Source organism: Bufo gargarizans, chromosome 2, assembly GCF_014858855.1.
Source record: "Bufo gargarizans isolate SCDJY-AF-19 chromosome 2, ASM1485885v1, whole genome shotgun sequence".
In the NCBI taxonomy this organism is placed as follows: Eukaryota; Metazoa; Chordata; class Amphibia; order Anura; family Bufonidae; genus Bufo; species Bufo gargarizans.
In genome coordinates this window covers 11,420,327-11,443,993 of record NC_058081.1, presented here as the reverse complement: position 1 = coordinate 11,443,993, position 23,667 = coordinate 11,420,327, and the positions used below count along the sequence as shown (strand labels likewise).

General features: G+C 43.8%; 1 protein-coding gene across 4 annotated transcripts in view; it reads right to left on the bottom strand.

Annotated features, from left to right (window-relative positions):
- The window catches only part of LOC122927047, a 126,041-nt gene that overhangs the window by 72,486 nt on the left and 29,888 nt on the right, over window positions 1–23,667 (bottom strand). For 2 of the 4 annotated variants that reach the window (XM_044278602.1, XM_044278604.1), the window contains exons 5-6: window positions 17,410–17,772; window positions 6,624–6,722 (exon numbers count right to left, since the gene is read on the bottom strand). In XM_044278602.1, the coding sequence (XP_044134537.1) occupies window positions 6,624–6,722; window positions 17,410–17,772 (462 nt within the window). The remainder of the gene's footprint in view (window positions 1–6,623; window positions 6,723–17,409; window positions 17,773–23,667) is intronic. The other 2 variants (XM_044278603.1, XM_044278605.1) reach the window with 1 other exon arrangement.

Sequence of the window (23,667 nt, the reverse complement as noted above, 5' to 3'; positions counted from 1 at the left end):
CACCTCGCCGCCGCTGGGCATCTTCCAGGGCATCATACCAGACTTCCTTTCTGTCTTCATCCCTCCAGTCCGGGTCATCATCCTCCTCGTAGTGGAACGCTGTTTGAAGACTAGCCGATTCCATCCTGCTGTAGCCAGGGGCGCTGTACGGATACTAGCGTTGCCCTCAATATACTCCACGAACGGTGTCTCCGAGCTGCTTCTCCTCACACTAGGACGCCATCCCACTGCTTGCCACCAATGTAACGGATCTCGTGGCACCCCGACCGGGTACCTCCGTCGATAGATGCTCCTAGTGCTTTCCGAGGACTCCAAGCACTCCACTTGACACCGTACGCCCTGCAGACCCCACGAACCGCTGCAGCTTGGTTGGGGTCTCACCGTCCTCCACCCACGCTGGACCTACGACAAGGCTCCTGGCTCCAGTGGGTGAACCTCTCCTACAGCCAGAGAGCAGGAACAGCTCTTACAAGAGCTAGTAGTTATGTCAGGGGAGTATAGCAAATCTTCAGCGTATAGCAATCCCCCAGTTTTGATAAGTTATCCAAACACCAGTCTCAACATGATGAAGGATAAAACAGGAACACTTTATTGAGGGCTACTCGCCCGTATTTATGCAGGTCCATATCTGGTAGACACGCCCCCAGGGGACCAGAATGGAGACTGCGACACACCGAACAGAAACAGCACATCCCCCCAATGCATCATGGTTTCCTCCTCTCTGCCCCAGAGACAACCGAGGGATAATCTAATTATCTCTCCGGACAAAGGGGAGATCGCCAATACACATGCGGGGACAACAGGACAGAAATCACCAGTTAAACACACAATGTCACACCCCCACAGCAAACACAGACATTTAACATATTCCCAGATAGCTCAAGTCTGAGTGCATATCATTAGGTGAATGGCACTCAGACCATACAAATACAATTAAACTAGCCATCTGGGTGCCCTCACATAACAAAATACAATTCCAAAGACATATTTAAACTGTGAGGCCGGCCTGTGTTCTTTAAAGTTAGTATGGGCCATAATCCTGAGGCAAGAGGCTAGCAACCAGCCCCCTCCAAAACACCGTGGCAAGGTTGGTTTCGTCACAATGTATGCTTTCCCCCCAAAAAAACCGGATATATTACATCATCATCTTGCGCATCTGCTGAATTAATCTGGATTTTAGTCTATTGAATATTCTAAATGTTAAATACTATGGGACACATGAGACAGAGCAGAGTGTCCTCCTGGTGCCTCACAATTCCATTGTGGTGTCCATCTACACAGTGGAGTCACACACTATTATGAGTAGAGATGAGCGAATCGAAATTGACGAAGTGGATTTGGATCCGAATTTCAGGAAAAATTTGATTTGCACCTAATCCGAATTTCCTCACACTTCGTGGTAACGAATGGCTGCTGAAAATGTTAGGACATGGAGCAAAGAACTGTGGGAATAAGGGATCACTTATAATGCCATGCATGCAGCCAATCAGCAGCCAGCCAGCCCTGTGATGTCACAGCCCTATAAATATCCTCAGCCATCTTGGATTCTGCCATTTTACAGTGTACTTAGTGCAGGGAGAGACGTCAGCAGGCGCTAGGGACAGTGCTAGGAAAGACTTCATTGTGCTAAAAAAACGATTTACAAGTTCAGGGAAAGATTAGTCAAGGTGTAGGGAAAGGATATGGACGCATCATCTACACTATAAAAGGAGAACAGGGTGCAATAGGAAAGTGTACAGCCTGGGTAATAGGAGAGATTCTACTACACCTTGCTGCAGTTATTGGGGATCCAAATAGCTTTTAGGTTGTTTACACTATATGATACATCACTAATTCCAGCAAACCTTGCTTGTGATTGGGGTGCAAGTTCTGTGATTCAGCCATTTACAGGGTGCATTAATAGGAAAGATACGTACATCCTATTAGCCGTTCTGAGTTGATTTTACGTTGTTTAACTTTTTTTGGGGGGGTGTATTAATAGGGAAAAAAAAGGAAAAATATATGTCACAATTGCCGTTCAGTTGGCTTTTATTGGTAAAGTTACATTGTACTACAGCCATTTACGTGGTGTAGAAAAAGAAAATATATGTACGTCCCATCACCCGTTCTGCGGCAAATTGTGATTGTTATATTTTTTTTGGGGGGTGTATAAATAGAAAAAAAAAATCTTTATTGCCGTTCTGGGGTGAATTCTGATATTTTTATTTATTTAGGGGGACGGGTTTAATAATCAGAAAAAAATATATGTCTTAATTGCCTTTCAGCGATAAAGTAACATTGCACTACAGCCTTTTTTTGGGGGGTATTATTTTAATTTTAATTGAATTCTTTTATTATACAGTTTGTCAGACAGACAGGTGACGGGCCCATCAAAGGGAATGGGCAGTGACCAAAATGTTTCTGTCGCAGGAAGCAGAATAAGGCAGCAGGAGTTGCAGCGAGAGGCCTGACCTCCCAGTGTCAGCTAGCGGTCGTGTCTTGACCAGCAACCAAGTGCTGCTTGAATGGCTCAGTCTTCTACTTCATCGCAAGACACCCCCAGCCAATAGGGATGAGTGGCATAGGCAATATTCGAATTCACAATGTTTCGCAAATTTTTGTCCGAATATTAGCCATAAATTTGCAAATTCAAGAATTCATGATCTCCAGTTATTTACTTGATTGCGAAAATCGGCAATGTAATATAGTCGCGATAACAATTTGTGATTTGAATATTCGTTATCAACGCTAAGGGGTGGGCAAATTTCCTATTGGTTGCTAGAGATGTTACTAAGTGCCGATATTTGCGATAAATTTGCGGTAAATTCACAGTAAATTTGTGGTAAATTTGCGATTAGAATATTCGCGATCAACACTATTCACAAATATGAATATATAGCACTATATTCTAAATATTTGTGAATTCTTGAAGTGGCGATATCCGTGACTAAAATTCGCAATTCGAATATTCGCGCTCAACACTAGTCTGGACCAGATTAAAAGACAGGAAAAATTAAAACTACAATCAGAAAATAAATTGGATGTATTTTAACTGCAATTGCGTACGACGTCCACATAGAACTAGTACAGTGTGGTCTTATACCCATCCCCGGGTTCCTGTGTGTTTCTTTTCCTTTTTTCTCCAAGTTTGGATCTATGGTTAATTCTCTGCATTTGGAGCTCTGCAGCTCTGAGTTGTGCTAGTTAGGCCTGCTATAAGGCTGTACATTTTGGAAAACCATGACTAAAATTGCACCCGACCACAACGTTTGAGTGCAAGTAGCATTTGCCCTATATTGTTACTCTTCCTATATGATCCTCACATGGCTTATCCTTCAAAACCTGCATAAAACCCCTGATAAACCTGCCCATGTGACAGCACCCTATGGCTAGCGTCATACTTAGGTTTTCTGTTGTTTTTTTTTAAGGCTTTTGAATTTTTGCAGTCATTTTTAGGCAAAAAATCCCAGCTCCAGATGTTAATGGTGTTTTACAATGGCTTTTTTTGTTTAGTTTTTGTTAACAGTGCTATTTTTCCATACACCTCAATGGATGAGATATTACAGGTAGGTATGGGACACATACAGTCGTGGCCAAAAGTTTTGAGAATTACATAAATATTGGAAATTGGAAAAGTTGCTGCTTAAGTTTTTATAATAGCAATTTGCATATACTCCAGAATGTTATGACGAGTGATCAGATGTATTGCATAGTCCTTCTTTGCCATGAAAATTAACTTAATCCCCCAAAAAACATTCCACTGCATTTCATTGCTCAATAAATCTATAAATGTCGCACTAGGACACTGAAACCACACCAGGTGCTCCTGTAAATTGAGACCACTCTCTCAATACAGCAAATAATGTAAAATGGATAAACAGGGCACTCACGGATAGCCGAGACCAAGTATTAGAAGCAATTGTTAGCTTTTATTATTACAACAAATAAAGTTGATAAAACAATGTAGCACAGTGTGGCACAATTATAATAGATATAACAATGTATCACAAAAATCAATATCGTAGGTGAGCTGTGGATAGAATATGTTGTAGTCTATTGACCAGCTGAAAAATGTTCAATAATGCGATCTAATTTATCTCCAGTCCAATGACGTTGCATCCGAAAATACTATCAATGATTCATTGACTGCAGTGTTTCAATTGAGAATGGCGGCGTCACGCCGAAGCAATAAAGGTAGCGGCGTCCCGCTCCTGAATAGCTTGCAAAGAAAGATAATCCGTTACCTTTACATCGACCTGTAGTTCATCCGGAAATATCACTTTAAGCCTTCAGATGTTTTGTTCCCAGAATATGCCTTTTGTTGTATTTTAGCACTATTCCATCAGGATATTAAATTCGGCTCGTTTTTTTCCGTTACGGTCGGTTGGTTGGTAACTTCAATATTTCAGTACAGCAATGGGGTGTAGCACCAGACGCGTTTCGGGGTCCAACCCCTTCCTCAGTGGCATGACTGATGCCACTGAGGAAGGAGTTGGACCCCGAAACGCGTCTGGTGCTACACCCCATTGCTGTACTGAAATATTGAAGTTACCAACCAACCGACCGTAACGGAAAAAAACGAGCCGAATTTAATATCCTGATGGAATAGTGCTAAAATACAACAAAAGGCATATTCTGGGAACAAAACATCTGAAGGCTTAAAGTGATATTTCCGGATGAACTACAGGTCGATGTAAAGGTAACGGATTATCTTTCTTTGCAAGCTATTCAGGAGCGGGACGCCGCTACCTTTATTGCTTCGGCGTGACGCCGCCATTCTCAATTGAAACACTGCAGTCAATGAATCATTGATAGTATTTTCGGATGCAACGTCATTGGACTGGAGATAAATTAGATCGCATTATTGAACATTTTTCAGCTGGTCAATAGACTACAACATATTCTATCCACAGCTCACCTACGATATTGATTTTTGTGATACATTGTTATATCTATTATAATTGTGCCACACTGTGCTACATTGTTTTATCAACTTTATTTGTTGTAATAATAAAAGCTAACAATTGCTTCTAATACTTGGTCTCGGCTATCCGTGAGTGCCCTGTTTATCCATTTTGCATTTCATTGCTGTCATTAAAGGACCTGATGAGATCATTTCAGTAATCGTCTTGTTAACTCAGATGAGAATGTTGACTAGCACAAGGCTGGAGATCATGATGTCAGGCTGATTGGGTTAAAATGGCAGACTTGACCTGTTAAAAGGTGGGTGATGCTTGAAATCATTGTTCTTCCATTGTTAACCATGGTGACCTGCAAAGAAATGCGTGCAGCCATCATTGCGTTGCATAAAAATGGCTTCACAGGCAAGGATATTGTGGCTACTAAGATTGCACCTCAATCAACAATTTATAGGATCATCAAGAACTTCAAGGTAAGAGGTTCAATTCTTGTTAAGAAGGCTTCAGGGCATCCAAGAAAGCCCAGCAAGCACCAGGATCGTCTCCTAAAGAGGATTCAGCTGCGGGATCGGAGTGCCACGAGTGCAGAGCTTGCTCAGGAATGGCAGCAGGCAGGTGTGAGCGCATCTGCAAGCACAGTGAGGCAAAGTCTTTTGGAAGATGGCCTGGTGTCAAGAAGGGCAGCAAAGAAGCCACTTCTCTCAAAAAAAAACATCAGGGACAGATTGATCTTCTGCAGAAAATATGGTGAATGGACTGCTGAAGACTGGGGCAAAGTCATATTTTCCGATGAAGCCTCTTTCCGATTGTTTGGGCATCAGGAAAAAGGCTTGTCCGGAGAAGAAAAGGTGAGTGCTACCATCAGTCCTGTGTCATGCCAACAGTAAAGCATCCTGAGACCATTCATGTGAGGGGTTGCTTCTCATCCAAGGGAGTGGGCTCACTCACAATTTTGCCCAAAAACACAGCCATGAATAAAGAATGGTACCAAAACACCCTCCAACAACAACTTCTTCCAACAATCCAACAACAGTTTGGTGAAGAACAATGCATTTTCCAGCACGATGGAGCACCGTGCCATAAGGCAAAAGTGATAACTTAGTGGCTCAGGGACCAAACGTTGACATTTTGGGTCCATGGCCTGGAAACTCCCCAGATCTTAATCCCATTGAGAACTTGTGGTCAATCCTCAAGAGGCGGGTGGACAAACAAAAACCCACTAATTCTGACAAACTCCAAGAAGTGATTATGAAAGAATGGGTTGCTTTGTGTCATTCTCAAAACTTTTGGCCACGACAATACCTTCCTAATAAATTGTTTGCCTAAACTCAGTATAGTATTGCCAAGACTTACTATGGTCGGTCACTACGATATAGTGATCACAGCGGCTGCATGAAGTGGATTTTAAAGCTGTAATAAAAAGCTGTAATAAAGCAATTTTAAAGCTGTAATAAATTGCAGTCTGGTGTGCATTTCACAGGTTAAAGTCATTTAGAAGTAAAGGCACATTCATCTAACGGGTCATACCCCTCCACCAGCTGAGACTACAAATAACGTGTATGATGCTGAATGACATTGGGTCAAGTTTAAATTCCTATTTCTAAGTTTAGCAATTTTTTTTTTTATTTATCTTTTAGAAGTTTAAAAATTTTTTGGGGTGATAAAGATTTCCTTCATGTCTGTATACATATTGTAGATGGAGAAATGGACACAGATAATATTTACGGTTACCGGGTTCTCCTAATGTTAATGAGGCTCCCATAGATGGAGGAATATAGTGTATATCCTGAGTCAGCTCCTTCTTATTTCTCGCAGGATCACCAGCTGTAGAGACAAGAAATACAAACATCAGAAAAAAGGACGAAGCTCAAAAACCCCAAATTTTACTTGATGTCATTGTAGTGAAGAAAATGTTAGTGATGTCAAGAATGATGATGAGGATTATAGTTTAGGATCTGCTTAAGGCTACTTTCACACTAGCGCTTTTCATTTCTGGCATAGTGTTCCGTCACAGGGGCTCTATACCGGAAAAGAACTGATCAGGCATATCCCCATGCATTCTGAATGGAGAGTAATCCGTTCAGGATGCATCAGGAAGTCTTCAGTTCAGTCATTTTGACTGATCAGGCAAAAGAGAAAACCGTAGCATGCTACGGTTTTATCTCCGGCATTTTTTTCCATAGGAATGTATTAGTGCTGGATCAGGCATTCAAAATACCGGAATGCCAGATCCGTCCTTCCAGTCTACGCATGCGCAGACCTTTAAAAATGAGAAAAAAATTAATACCAGATCCGTTTTGCCTGATGAAAAATCAATGGAAACAACGCAAGTATGAAAGTACCCTGAACCGTGCATTGGCTGTATAGTTGGCAAGTCTGATTATGGAAAAAAGCACTGTATGAAACTCATGTTATTGTATCAGAGACTGTCTACATGAAATAGAAAATGTAAAAAAGGTGAAAACTGTCAATTAATAATGTCTACTGATACTACAGGAGAAACCTTTATGGTAATGAGACCTGAAAACTAAGAAGAGAAGAGCAAATTAAAGGAATTGAATTCATCTTGAATTAAAAAAAGGTCTACATCCAAGCGAAGCCAAAGTTTTAGAGATTCACTTAGGGCGAGTTGTGCAAAATGGTGTTTGCTACTTTTTAATATAAAATTCAGTGCAGTACTGTGTGAAGAAGAAGAAGATGGAGCAGCACATGACCATGGCTGGAAGGCTTACCCAAAATGCCTTATAGTCAACCTCAGTCAATCAGGGGCGAAGATATAGACATGCATCATGGACACTATGTAGGGTCCCAAGCAGAGACATCATGTGTAGTCTAAGTTTGTCCACTGATAAGACTGGACCACTCTGTCACAGACACAACAATGTAGACACACAATACAGCAAGTTTATGGTCTTACAGGGACAGTACTATGGATTGGGAAGATGCTGTAGATTTATTAGACAGGTTTCAGCACTAAGGACAGGACGATGTGCACTTTGTGTCTGTTACAGGGCTTCAGCTGTATTGTATTGGACCTTGTCCAATTGCAAAAAAAATTCTACAAAATAAGTGTAAATTGTCTTGTAAAAAATTCATTTATCAGAGTTGTGTACCGGACCTGACATATATTGTATTGGACTTATTTTAACAAATTGTTGACTATTAGAAATAAGGAAATTTTTCAAAAATTCAATTCAGTTGCTTCGCCAAATTTTCCCCAAAAATTAGATTTGTCCAAATTAAATTTGTAGCAAAGCGAGTTAAATCAGATATATCCCGGCCTGCAGGGAGAATGTATCTCGGTGTGCATTACAGAAACATGCATAGCTCGTCTGGTAGTGAAACAGTTACTGTGCGTCAGGATGACAGGCAGGTCACATACAGTATATGCATGTGCGCATTGGTGTGCATCACTATTAGGCTCAGTTCACACTTCAGTTATTTGGTCAATTAAGGGTCCAAAACACAGAGCAGGTGCAGATCTTTTCAAGATACCTTATCTGAGAGTAGGATTGGCTCCTGATTTTGGCTCACCATACAGTAACGGCTGGAATTAACTGACCAATTAACAGAAGTGAGAACTCAGCCTTACAGGTCAATGTTAGCGTCTGATATAATGTACTTAACCGCGCAGTGGCCCAAGATTCTACTATAGAATGAAAGAGCGGTCTCATTTTACACCATCTGCTGTTTTCACATAGATTGCTAGATAACCTGTTCGCCACTAATTCTACAAAATTGTGAAACAGCGGTCTCATTTTGCACCATCTCCTGTTTTTCCATAGATTGCTAGATAACCACTGATTCTACAAAATTGTGAAAGACCAGTCTCATCTCACTGTTTCTGCGATGTCCACATGTAGAGTGAAAGAGCTGTCTCATTTTACGTTGTCTCCTGTTTCCACATAGATTGCTAGAGAACCTGTTGTGTTACATACTGATACAAGTAGTGGCCCCAAGTTTGTGTTGACATCACTGTTTATTTTTCCTTTCTTCTGATCCGTTAGAAGAACAATCCAAAAAAATGATCCTGTCTTTTTAGTATCCGCCATTGCACAGTCAGTATTTGGTCAGTAATTGATCAGTGTTGGTAAGGCAAAAACAGGAGTGGATCCAAAACAGAGATGACAAGTGATTGGAATATATGCATGTCTTATGTGTTTTGTCTATACTCCTGCTTTCGGCTTCCAAATCATGAGCGAATCCTGATGCAAAATACTGACTGTGTGATAGATGCTTAATGTTCAAATTGCCCATTTGTGTCTGACGATGGCTTTACTCACATGATAAAGAAGTCCTGCATGCAGGACTTTAACAGCCTCTATCACACAATCAGTCTTTGGTCAGTTTTTTTGCATCAGTATTTAATCAGTATTGGTAAGGCAAAAACAGGAGTGGGTCCAAAACAGAGATGATAGCAAAAAGAGACCGGCACTCACTGTTTCTTGAAGAAAGCAAATCTTTATTGTCACATTGGATCGTGACGCGTTTCGACTCTCGTCTGGAGCCTTTCTCAGACAAAGGATATAATACAAGCATTGGTGAATACACGGCATTTAAATAGCCCGCCTAGGCGGAAGTGACATCACATTGCCATAGTTACAAAAATCAACATAGGACAGCTGTCCAATTAGAGTGCAAAGTAATAGAGTTAAATGAAACAAACAGGAAAGAAGGAAAGAAAAGATCCCAGCCGCAATCAATTAACGATTCCTCTAATAGAAGTTACATAGCAATAGTAAGATTAATTGTAGAGAAGAATTAATGACGTAATGATGCTGCTGGGATGTCTTCAAGTTTTCTAAAAGACAAAGGAAAACAAAATGAATAATGTGTTGATTTGCAATTATGGTAGAAGCAACATATTACATTAAAGAATAACACACTGACAAGAAGGTAGAGAGTTTGGAGATTTACAGGAAACTGTGGAGATCATACTCGCGGTTCAGGCCTTTGGGCTCTAATGTTTGCAAAGTGTGAATCCAATAGGACTCACGCTTCTTCAACATCTTAACCCTATCACCACCTCTACGTGGTTGTGGCACATGTTCTATGATCTGAAACCGCAACTGCGAGATGTTGTGGTTGTGATGCTCAAAATGATGCGGTATTGGTAAAAGTAAATTCTTTTTGCGTATAGTAGACTTATGTTTAGAAAAGCGATCTTTCATACGCATGGAAGTCTCGCCTATATAAAGTAAGCCGCAGGGACACTTAAGTAGATATACAATGAAGTTACTATTGCAAGTATAGAAACCCCGGATGGGAAATTGTTTCCCTGTGTGTGGGTGTGAGAAAAATTCACCTTTAATCACACTAGAACAGTGTATGCAGCCTAGGCAGGGAAAAGTACCCTTTTTAGGTGTAGATAAGGTAATTTGACGTTGTGCCATATGGGCACTACCAATATCAGCCCGCACCACCAAATCACGTAAATTTTTATTACGTTTATAACAAATGAGTGGCCGGTTTTGGAATTCTTCAACAGAGGGATAAGCTCTAGATAAAATGTTCCAATGACGGTTAATAATCAATCTGCATTTTTGGATCCAGGGATGAAATTTTGAGATAAAAGGGATACGGGATCTCTTTACATTTTAACTGTAGGAGTGGCTTTGTCTCTTTCCTGATTCAGTAAAGAGATAGGATATCCGCGATGTCTGAACCTATCGCTCATTTCTTCAAGGCGAGTTTCCTTGATAGTGGCTTCTGAGACAATTCGACGAACCCTCTGAAACTGGGAATGGGGTAATGCTTTTTTAAGAGCAGGAGGGTGGTTACTGGAGTAATGTAAAAGTGAATTTCTATCCGTGTGTTTGATATGTAAATCTGTAACCAACGATCCATCCAATCCTTTCATAATCACGGTATCAAGGAAACTAATTCTATAATCATCATGATGTAGTGTAAACTGTAGTTCACTCCACACTGAGTTAAGGTAATCAGCAAACTCTAGAAGGGATCCAATGCCGCCACGCCACACGCAAAACACATCGTCAACGAATCTTCGCCAGAAAATGCAGTGTAAATTAAATAGACTATTAGAGTAAATGTACTGATCCTCAAACCACGCCATATATGTGTTTGCGTACGGCGGTGCGGCATTGGAACCCATCGCGGTCCCACAGCATTGTTTGTAAAATGTATCTTGAAACAAAAAATAATTCTCATGTAAAATAATATCCAATAGATCCAAAAAGAATTTTTTTTCACGTAAAGTGTAGGAGGAAAGAGACAATAACCAATCAACAGCACGTATGCCTTTAAAGTGAACAATGGAAGTATATAATGAACATACGTCAAACGTTACCAATAAGTCATCATCCTGTAATGCCAGTGTAGCAATCTGTTTTAGAAAATCATTAGTGTCAAGGATAAAGGAGGGCATGGTTTTAGTCAATGGTGTCAAGACTTTATCTAGTAAGATAGCTGGGGGGGACAAAATAGAGTCTGTTAAAGCCACAATTGGTCGACCAGGGGGCTGATCCAAAGATTTGTGTATCTTCGGAAGTGTATAAAACACCGGCGTGACAGGATGATGATTAATCAAAAAACGGCCCAATTTTGGGTCTATCGTTTTATCTTGTAAATACATGTCAACCAAGGCACAAAGCTTATTTTTAATGAAAAAAACAGGATCTCCTAGTAATGGTTGGTATACTGCAGTATTGGCTAACTGGCCCAGAATTTCAGCAGTATAATAATTATACCACGCCATTCATTACGGAGCACCACGCCATTCATTACGGAGTGCCGGCTGATCATTATTTGTTTGTCAAAACAGAGATGAGACGTGAAGGAAATATTTGCATTTATGCAGTGTTTTGGGCCCATTCCTGCTTATGGCTTTCAAATCATCATCAAATGCTGATTCAAAATAGCGATCCTGGTATAAAGGCCTTATAGATGCTTCAAAGACAGGATCAGTTGTGTTTTTAATTTTTCTGCTCTTCTAACAGATCAGGAGAGCAGAAAAATTAACTGTAAAGTCATCAAGGTCAAATATGGGCACTAGTGTCCCCAGAACAGACTTGTGAGGGTGGCAACAGCATGCAGAGTCATCATAGTGGCCCATTGACAGAGGGGTGAGGGTGGCAACAGTATGAGGAGTCAACACAGTGGCCCAGTCACAGAGTGGGGAGGGTGGAACAAGCATGACAAGTCATCATAGTGGACCAGCAGGTGGAAAAAAAAGCTCCCATTTTGGCTGATAGCGAAGGTCCAACATCGTGGAGAGCCAGTAGTCATCCCTCTGACAAATGGTGATAATACAGTTGTCATTGTGCAAGCAACTCGGCATGCATCTGGCCATTTGTGCAACGTCTCCACTGTATACTACCATGGTCTGTGGGGTCACCTGTGTGGGCTTCATCGCCCTCCTGCTCCTCTCTTGTGGCTTGTGCAGATAAACCACCTATTTCTGTATACAATTCCCAGGTGCTAATGTCCTCCTCCTCCTCTTCCTACTCTGCCAGTTGAGCCCTCACAGGGTTTAGGTGGCTGTGAGATGTAGGCACCACGTCTCCTGTCTCCTGGCCAGCCAGATTCATAAGCATCTGCTCCAGGTGACTGACAAATAAAGTCCTGGCGACTGACAAATAAAGTGGCCTCCTCAAAGCACCTACCCAAATGAACAGGTGTCACGCATGAGCTGCCACTGGTTAACATCGAAGTTACACAGGTGAGTACTCCTGTCCTCCTGCATTGTATAGAAACCGTTTACCGCCTTCCTTTGCTCATATAGGAAGGATGGAGTTTCAACGAGTGGAAACATTGCATATAAGGCGATGTTGAGAAAGACTATTCTGCCTTTGCAGCTCAAGGAGAGCGTGTTTTAAAGGGTAAGAGTGGCAGAAGTGCATGCACAGTTTCCTGGCCATTCTAAAGATGTCTTGCAGTTGGATGGAAGACTTCAGGATCAGGAACTGGTTTACAACCAGATTAAAGACGAGTGCCATGCAGGACGTATGAGTCAACCCACCTTGAAGCAACACCGTCAGAATGTTCTTCCCACTATCGATGACCATGGTTCCGATCTTCAGTAGACAGCCACGATTACATTTCTTGGTGAAGGTCACTGAATATTTCCTCCACAGTGTGGCTCTGTTCACCTAGGCTGGACAGGTGCAGAACAGAGCAACACTGCTGTGCTCTGCATAGGTAGTATTCTGGAGAACCAATTAGAACTGTGCCTACAGTCGAGGCTGAGGACAAAGTGGAAGATGAGGAGGCAGAGGGGGACATTGGCGTCGGAATCACAGAGTGGGAATGCAGAGGTGGCATTGGCATCACCTGGCCAAGATGCTGATGTGCTTGGGCTAGAACCACATTTACCAGGTGGGAGGTTCTTGACCATAGTTGTAGCTCCACATGTCGGCGCTGCTATGAGCTGTACCAGATACCAACAGGCTCAAGAACTTGCCTACCTTCTGCTCAACATATGTGTGCAGGATTGGTACATCTTTTTTTGAGAAGTAATGATGGCTTGGGACTCTCCACCTTGGCCTGGGACAAGTTCTCTGAAAGTTGCAGAGTCAACCAGATGGAAATGGAGGGACTGTACTACCAACCAGCAAATTGGCCAGGAGCATGTTCAGCTTCTCTGCTGTTAGATGATGAGTGCATGCATACTTTTGTCTTTTTGCTATCGATGATCTATTGCTGGCGAAATGTGTGATGAAATGTAGTAGGAGGAGCAGCAGCATCAGGACCAGTAGACGATGGGAAGGAAGCACAGATCCCTTCTACTGAAGTGGTGAAGCCTAGACTGCTGGAGAAAGAGTGCGGGCCACTAGGAGATGAGTCAGGCTGTACCACTACATTAGCGCCACTTTTCCCCAGGCCACTTTATGGTAATGCTGCATGTGTTAATGCAGGTCAGTGGTGCCAACATTGGTACCCTGGCCACACTTCACCTTTTGCCCACAGATTCAACATACAGCCATGCCAGTGGCGTACCTACAATAGCGGCAGACCATGCAGCTGCTATGGGGTCCGTGAAGGAGGGGCTGGAGTGGATGGAAGGCCCCGCCCCTAATTACACTAAAATAGCTGCTGTGGCTCCATTATCACTTTTCTCTATCTGGGGCTCAGACGGGCCCTGCTTCCCCTGTGCTCAGGGCCCCACTCCCCTACATACTTTATCCATCTTCCTGCCAGCCTATGCCACAGCACTTTCCTCTGTCTGCTGGGCATTGAACTGGCCAATCAGCATTTAGCAATGTTAATAGCCTGCTGCTGATTGGCTAGCCTAGCTCAGTAGACAGAGACATGACTGAGTGGGAGGGATGCTGGACTTCTTTCCACCGCGCTGCCTGCCAGGCTCAGTGAATTTTTACCACCTGGAGATTAACTCCAATCCCCAGAGACTGGTAATGTCTCCAGAGAGCGTGCCCTGCACAGCTACAGACAATGTAAGTAGTGTGCAGCTGTGCACTGTCAAAAGTTATAAAATAAAAAAAAGGTAATGGAGAAGGGGGGGAGTGTTAGTGTGAGGGGGGCAGCAGCAAGCAGAGTTCAAGGGGAGGGGGGGCACACTGTCCTCTACATAATCTTATCAAACAGTGTGTCTCAAGCAGCCCCCCCATGAACACTGCTTGCTGTTGATGCTTATATAGATGCTCACTATGCTTGTTGATGCTTACTAGGGCTGCAGCTATCGATTATTTTAGTAATCAAGTAATCTATCTATTAATCCAACAATTAATTGAGTACTCTAATAAGAAATAACTAATTAAAAGAATGTTTTAAAAAAGTCATCAGACCACTGTGCCATCAGCTCCCCCCAGTGCCGTCAGCTCTGTGCTATCAGCTCCCCCAAGTGTCGTCAGCTCTGTGTCATTAGCTCCCCCCAGTGCCGTCAGCTCTGAGCCATCAGTTCTCCCCAGTGCCGTCAGCTCTGTGCCATCAGCTACCCCCAGTGCCATCAGCTCTGAGCCATCAGCTCCCCCCAGTGCCGTCAGCTGTGTGCCGTCAACCCCCCCCCCACATGCCAGCAGTCCTCCATGTCCTTAGCTCCCCCAATGCCACCATCTCTGCTCCTAGCCAGTCCCAGTTTAAAACGTAATTCTCCTGTAGGGGCGCCGCTCCACAGCTCCTCCGCCTTCTTCTCTGCACGCTGCACTGTCATCCTGACGTCACACGGCGTCAGGTCATAGTGTGCGCTTACGTGCATTATGACCTGATGATGTGTCAGGATACAGTACAGTACAGTGTGGTGCGGGCCGGCGGATGACCATGGAGCAGTGAGTAATTGCAAGTGCTTCACTCCCGCTTCATGGTTACATCACACAAACGAATCCTCAATGCAAAAGATTTGCATCAAGGATTTTTTTGTGTTGAATTACTCAATTAAATTGAGTAATCGTTGCAGCCATAATTAGAACAAAACATTTATGGGCTATCCACAGGATCTCATGTGTTATTTTATGCTCTATTGGTCCCCAAACATATAACCTCATATAGTCAATTTGCAAAAAAAAAATAAAAATTTGAAATTATGATGATTTACCTCTCCATGAATTGTACGTTATTACAGTACACTCAAAGTTTCACTGCAAGGTTTCTGTTACCTGAATGAAATAATTATAAAGATCCTTTGCTGTCCTGAGTAAGGTGATCATTGGATATTACATAGAACTAGCCATCAGCTTCCCCCAGTGCCTTTAGCTCTGTGTCATCAGCTCCCTGAGTGCCTTTAGCTCTGTGCCATCAGCTCCCCCCAGTGCCATCAGCTCTGTGCCATCAGCCCCCCCAGTGCCTTCAGCTCTGTGCCATCAGCTCCCACCAGTGCTGTCAGCTCTGTGCCATCAGCTCCCACCAGTGCCATCAGCTCTGTGCCATCAGCTCGGTGCCATCAGCTCCATCCAGTTCTGTCAGCTCTGTGCCATCAGCTCCCACCAGTGCTGTCAGCTCTGTGCCATCAGATCCCCCCAGTGCCTTCAGCTCTGTGCCATCAGATCCCCCAGTGCCATCAGCTCTGTGCCATCAGATCCCCCCAGTGCCATCAGCGCTGTGCCATCAGCTCTGTGCCATCAGCTCCCTCCAGTGCCGTCAGCTCTGTGCCATCAGCTTCCCCCAGTGCCGTCAGCTCTGTGCCATTAACACGGTGCCATTAGCTCCCCCAGTGCTGACAGCTCTGTGCCATCAGCTCTTCCCTGTGCTGTCAGCTCTGTGCGATCAGCCCCTCTCAGTGCAGTCAGCTCTGTTCCATCAGCTCTGTGCCATCAGCCTCCCTGTGCCATCAGCCCCCCAGTGCCATCAGACCCATCCATTGCCATCAGCCCTTTCCAGCTCCCCCAGTGCCACCAGCTCTGTGCCATCAGCCCTCCCAGTGCCATCAGCCCCTTCAGTGCCATCAGCTCCCCAGTGCCATCAGCCCCCCAGTGCCATCAACCCACCCAGTGCTATTAGCCCCTCAGTGCCGTCAGCTCTGTGCCATCAGCTCCCCCCAGTGCCGTCAGCTCTGTGCCATCAGCTCCCCCCAGTGCAGTTAGCTCTGTGCCATCAGCTCCCCCCAGTGCCTTCAGCTCTGTGCCATCAGCTCCTCCCAGTGCTGTCAGCTCTGTGCCATCAGCTCCTCCCAGTGCCATCAGCCTCCCTGTGCCATCGGCCCCCCAGTGCCATCAGACCCATACATTGTCATCAGCTTTGTGCCAGTTCCCCCCAGTGCCATTAGCCCCCTCCAGTGCCATCAGCTCTGTGCTAGTTCCCCCCAGTGCCATCAGCTCTGTGCCATCAGCCCCCCAGTGCCATCAGCTCTGTGCCAGCTCCCCTAGACCCATCAGCCCCCTCCAGTGCCATTAGCTCTATGTCAGCTCCCCCCAGTGCCATCAGCTCTGTGCCATCAGCCCCCCAGTACCATCAGCCCCACCAGTGCCATAATCTCTGTGCCAGCTCTCCCCAGTGCCATTAGTTTTCTATGCTGTCACCCTCCCCCCCCACATGCCAGCAGTCCACCATGTCCTCAGCTCCCCCAGTGCCACCATCTCTGCTCCTAGCTAGTCCCAGTTTAAAACTTACTTCTCCTGTAGGGGCGCCGCTCCAAAACTCCTCGGTCTTCTTCTCTGCGGTTCACACAGCATCAGGTCATAGTGTGCGCTTACGTGCACTATGACCTGACGATGTGTCAGGATACAGTACAGTACAGTGCAGTGCGGGCCGGTAGGTGACCACGGAGCGGTGATTATTTGCGAGTGCTTCACTCCCGCTCCGTGGTTACATGACACAAACGAATCCTCGATGCAAAAAATTAGCATCGAGGATATTTTTATGTCAAATTACTCGATTTAATTGAGTAATCGTTGCAGCCATACATAGAACAACACATTTATGGGCTATCCACAGGATCTCATGTGTTATTTTATGCTACAGTATATTGGTGCCCAAATATATAACCTCATATTGTCAATTTGCTAAAAAAAACTAAAATTTGAACTCATGATCATTTACCTCTACATGAATTGTACGTTATTACAGTCCACTCAGAGTTTCACCACAAGGTTTCTGTTACCTGAATGGAATAATTCTGAAGATCCTGTGCCGTCCTGTAGATCGTTGCTTAAGGCTGTGTTTGACCATGGGTTGCTGCTCAATGATGAAGTTGTAGATTTTGTAGATTTTTCCAAGTCAGTGATGGCTGTGTAGTTGTATCTCCAGAGAGAAATGTAGAATTGATCCTTTACTTTATCTAACTGATGCTGGACAATAGAACATAGAAGTCTCATCTGTTCTTCAGGTGTGGTCATCGCTTGTAAATCTGCATACTGATTTTCAGCCAGTAGATGATTGGATCGGAGGTCCTCTACAACCGGATTTACTTCCTTTATAATACAAATCAGGTCATTTGTGTGTCTGACCAGAAAGTGATGTACACCTAGAGAAATTAGAAAAATATGAAAATTGTAATAATGCCTCCTACTACATAATGACTAGTTACCGTCACCAATGGGTGGACACAGCACAATTCTATCCAAAATATCAAAAGATGAAAAACATAATCTGAATGATAGGTAAACTGAGAATCTGCCAGATAATCCATAATGAAAGTTCATAGGAATGGTCATTTGTGATTATTGTGTGGCGTAAACGTGCCGCCGATTACCCAATAAATTAGTGAAATGATCAGTCATTGGGTACATAGTTACATAGTTAATATGGTTGAAAAAACACATAAGTCCCTTAAGTTCAACCAAGGAAGGAAATGGCTCATTCATCTAAACCCTTTTTAAAACTGTCCACTGTTCCTGCTGTGACCACGTCCTGATGAAGTCTATTCCACAGCTTCACAGTCCTTACAGTAAAGAAGTTTTGACGCTTCTGGAGACTGAACTTTTTCTTCTTCAGTCGGAGGCAGTGCCCCCTTGTCTTTTGAGGGCATTTTACATGGAACTGTTTTTTTTGTATGGCCCATTTATATATTTGTGTAGGTTAATCATGTCCCCCCTTAGACGTCTCTTCTCAAGATTAAATAAATGTAATTATTTTGATCTTTCTTCATAACAAAGACCCTCCATGCCCCTTATCAGTTTAGTCGCTCTCCTCTGTACTTTAGAGTAAATCGTTTTTATTGGTGTTTTAGTGGAACAGAAAGAAAAAGCCATATACCGTAGTATTTTGATGTACAACAATATATGCCTATACAATCGGCTTGCTTATAAAGCAACATTATACATAGGTAATTTGCACAGTAAGAGTAGAGTATGATAAAATCCGTAACAAATAGACCGTAGCAGTGAAGGGTAAGGGGGGGAGGGAAAGGGGGAAGGGAAAGAGGGGCAGTGAGGTAAAAGCGATCGTTATCTAATATAGTTGAGGAGCGCATGCCTATCGAAGTTCCGTTATTCCACTCTTGTCCTAGGTAGGTGGAGCAACCCTGTAATTCAGGGGTAATAGTTAGGGTTGTGGAGCCATAGGCCCCAAGTGAGTTTCCTGGATTTGAGGGAGATAATTGTGGGTGGCATTGAGGGTTCATACCTGCATGACGTGTTGACCTCCTGTATGACCTCAGCTATGGTTGGTGAAGCTAATTGCTTCCAGTGACGTGTAATAATCAGCTTAGCGCTAAGTAGGATATGTCCTACAATGTTCCTGCGTGCTGGGGGGATGTTGTTTATACCCAGGAACAAGAGAGCCAATTCAGGAAGAGGTTCTATAATCTGGACTTATATCCCAGAAATCAAGTCAAAGACACTGTGCCAGTAGGGGGTGAGTATGGGGCATGCCCACAGATTGTGAAGTAGGGAGCCTCTGGCACCGCATCCTCTCCAGGAATGGGGGGAGGATGAGGGGTAGATTGTATTCAGTCTCTGTGGAGTAAAGTACCAATGTAAGAGGGTCTTAAGCCTCGCTTCGCAGTGGGTGACGTATTTGAAGCTAGAAACCAGGAATCTGATAGAACCCAGTCCTCGTCTAGGAAGGACTTCCCTAATTCTAGTTCCCATTTTTTTTATAGGTAAAGTTTTGGTGAAAGTGGCTTTATTTCCTAATATGTCGTACACATATCGCGTGGTGTGTCTTTTAAAGAGGGATGGAAATTGAAATAGTCTCAATATGTCAGAATTTATTGAGGGTGGAGATTGTATGATTTTTGCAATAAAGTGCCGGATTCTCAGGTAGTTATAGAATTATGTATGCGGCAATGTGAATAAACGGTGAGGAGTCGGCCGTCTGACATGATTTGAGATATGGAAGTGATCCCTTTTCCTCGCCAATTTGTCAGGTTAATGTCAGGGATGTTTAGTTCCAGTGTTCTTATAGTGGCTTGTGGTAAGAGGGTAGCGTTTGAGTCTTTCTGTGTTCTGTGAATTGTGGACCATAGGTTGCTAACGTGTTTTATCATTAGTAGGTCGCTATGTGGCTGGGACGGGTTCCACAACAAATGGATCAGATAATCTTTTAATGTAGCATGTTTTATTGTGTGTGATTCGATCTGGATCCAGGCTTTTGTGTCATCTGGGGTCCACCATTCCCAGGCGAAGGAAAGTGCTATTGCTCGGAAGTAGTCCTTAATATCAGGGAGGCCTAGTCCGCCAGCATGTTTTTTCTTGGACAATAATGGTTGGTCTCCAGATGTACTTACCCAGAATCATCTGTGCTTTTTTGAAAAATGTTGTAGGGACCGGAATTGGGAGGGCACAAAATAAATATATAAGCTTGGGGAGGGTCATCATTTGGAAAGATGCTACTCTACCCACCCAGGACAATGCTTTCATAGAGAACCTGTTAAAGTCATTCAACATGGTGGCTAGAAGGGGGCGGTAGTTCCTACTATAAAGAAGAGAGCAAGGCGAAGTAATCTTAACTCCCAGGTATGGGATCTCTGATATTTGCCAATCTAGATCATGGAAGGATTTTAAAGAGGCCGCTTCCTTCGGTGGCATGTTGATGGGGAGAGCTTGAGATTTAGTGTTATTAATCTTATAGTAGGAAAGAGATCCGTAATGTGAGATCATTTTGAGGGTGGTGTCCAGAGTGTTGATGGGATCAGTTAATGTGAGGATGATATCATCTGCATAGAATGTGATTTTATGGGCTCTTCCTCCTATTTCGACTCCAGCTACTGAAGGTGAGTTCCTTATGGTCTGTGCCAAGGGTTCCAGTGCCAGAATAAACAATAGAGGTGATAGGGGACATCTCTGTCTAGATCCATCAGTAATTCCAAATGGATCTGACACTACCCCGTTAACCCAGACTTTCGCGGAGGGAGAGGAGTATAAGCTGTGAATAGCCTGTAGTATTTGTCCCGAGAAGCCCATATGACGGAGAGTTGAAAATGTGTAATCCCAATGCAGGCGATCAAACGCTTTTTCCGATATAATGTGATTGCAAGCATTGGGAGATTATGCATTTCAGCGTAATTAAACAAGTCTACAATACGTCTGGTGTTATTAGATGCTTGTCGACCAGTCACAAATTCTGTTTGGTCAGGGTGGATCAGTGAAGGGAGGAGTGGAGCTAATCTATTGGCAATGATCTTGGCAAAAAAAAATTATTTCGGAATTAAGCAGTGAGATAGGCCGGAAGTTCTGGGGTGTTTCAGGTACTTTGCCAGGTTTTGGGATAGTGACTATTAATGCTTCCAACATGTCCGGGGAAAAAGAGTGTCGCTCCTGTATCGTATTATACATTTCCAGCATGTAGGGAACAAGAATATGTTGAAATTGGCGAAATTATTCATTAGAGAGTCCATCAGGGCCTGGGGATTTGCCTATAGGGAGTGATGTAACTACCTTTTGGATTTCTGTGATTAAAAATGGTGCATTGAGGGACTGCAATTGTGGCTGGGTGAGAGTTGGAAGGGACGCCTGTGAGAGGAACTTCTCCACTAAGGTAGAGTAAGCTCTCCTCTGTACTTTTTCCAGCTGCAGTGAGTCCTTTCTGTGGACTGGTGCCTAGAACTGAACTGCATATTCCAGATGAGGCCGCACCAACGTCTTGTAAAGTGGTAACATCCCTGCCCCGCGAGTTCATGCCTCGTTTAATGCATGACAATATCCTGGTGGCCTTAGAAGCTGCTGACTGACATTGTATGCTGTTATTCAATCTATGATCTACAAGGACACCTAAATCCTTCTCTATAAGTGACTCTCCCAGTGTTACATCCCGTAGGACATATGATGCACAGAGATTATTACTACCAAGATGCAGAACTTTACATTTATTCACAATGAACCTCATTTGCCAAGTTGATGCCCAAGTCAGCTTGTAGTTCATGGACATCATCCGTAGACTGCACAGTACTATACAGCTTAGTGTCATGTGCAAAAATAGATATGGTGCTATTAATCCCGTCCTCAATATCATTAATAAATAAATTTAATAATAAAGGGCCCAGCACTGAACCTACTTATAACCCGGGACCATTCTGAATAGGAATCATTGACCACAACTCTCTGGACACGGTCCTTCAGCCTGTTTTCTATCCAATTATAGACTATACTTTCCAAGCCTATAGACCTTACTTTACCTACTAAACATCTATGAGGGACAGGATCAAAAGCCTTTGCAAAATCCAGAAGCACTACATCCACAGCCGTCCCTCTGTCCAGGCTACTACTCACCTCATTATAAAAACAAATCAGGTTAGTCCGACAACTTCTGTCCTTGGTAAACCCGTGCTGGTTATCACTTATAATATTATTTATAGTCACATACTTTTGTATATAGTCCCTTAAAGGGTATTAAGCTAGCTGAAATGAACGATGTGCCAGTGTCAGCTGAACATAACTATATTAGTGCCATCTCACTGCCACATGACTGACAGACCGACCAGTCGAGCACCGAGTGATCAGCTCGTCACTCAAGGCAGACCTAGGAGCAGGGAGCCTCCCAGCTAGCAAAGCCGCCCTGGGAACGAGGTCAAACACAGATCCTTGCTCCCGAAGCTAAGCAGCAGGTCTGCGGCTAATGGGAGACCTTCGGCACCCTGTTACAGGTAGAAGAGGAGAGGGCCTAGGACTGAACCCTGAGGAACTCCAACAGCGAGGGGGAGTGGTTTGTAAGTAAAGCCAGCGAATGATACACTGAAAGAGCGACCAGAGAGATAGGAAGAACACCAGGAGAGCGGTGTCCTTTAGGCCGATGGATTGGAGCATGGCGAGCAGGAGATGGTGGTCTACAGTGTCAAAAGCTGCAGAGAGGTCAAAGAGAATGAGCAGAGAGTAGTTACCGTTGCATTTTGCTGTCAGGAGGTCATTTGTCACTTTGGTGAGGGCAGTTTCTGTCAAATGCAGGGGGCGGAAACCAGATTGTAGTGAATCGAGGAGAGAGTGATCAGAGAGATAGCAGGTAAGGCGAGAGTAGACCTGACGCTCCAGGAGTTTAGAGATGAAGGGAAGATTGGAGACTGGTCTGTAGTTAGTTGTGCAGGATGGGTTGAAAGATTTTTTTTTATTAATGGAGTAATGATAGAGTGTTTGAAAGAGGGAAAGATACCAGAAGAGAAGTAGAGGTTGAAGATTTTTGTTAGGTGAGTGGTGACAGCCGGAGAGAGAGAGACTGGAGTAGGTGTGAGGGAATGGGATCAGAGGCGCAATTGGTAGGACGAGAAGAAGAGAGGAGCCTGGACACTTCTTCCGTGATTTAATGTGGACAGTGAGCCAGAGGAGATGCGTGGGGGGGGGGGGGGGGGTGAATAGCACTTAGTGGCTGGGAGCTGATTTCATGACGGATATGTTCTATTATCCTTGTGAAGTAGGCGGCTATGTCTTCAGCAGAAAGGTCTGTGGTGGGTGTAACTTTAGGACTGAGGAGGGATTGGAAAGTATCAAAGAGGTTTTTTTTTGGGGTTGTTGGACAGTGAGGAGATTAGAGTGGTGAAGTAGGCAGAGTTATAGGTCCGTAGCATGAATTTGTAATAGAGGAAATTCTCGGGGGTGTGCGTTTTCCGCCATAGGCTTTCAGCACTCCTGGAGCAGCACTTGAGGAAGCGAGTTTGTGGTGTAAGCCAGGGTTGCTTTGGTCTGTGTTTGAAGGTTCTGAGGGTAGGGCGCACTACTTTGTCCAGGGTGCTTCTTAGGGTGTCATTGTAGTAATTTACAGCCTTATCGGGGCAGGAAAGGAAAGAGATTTGGGACAATGATGCATGTAGAGTGTTCCCCATATGTCTACTTTATGTATGAATCATTTTGTAAATGTCATTTTATTTTTGGGGGACGTTAGAAGGCTTAGAATTTTAGAAGCAATTCTCCAATATTAACCCAATATTTAAGGACCAGTTCAGGTCTGAAGTCACTTTGTGGGGATTATATAGTAGAAACCCCCCATAAAT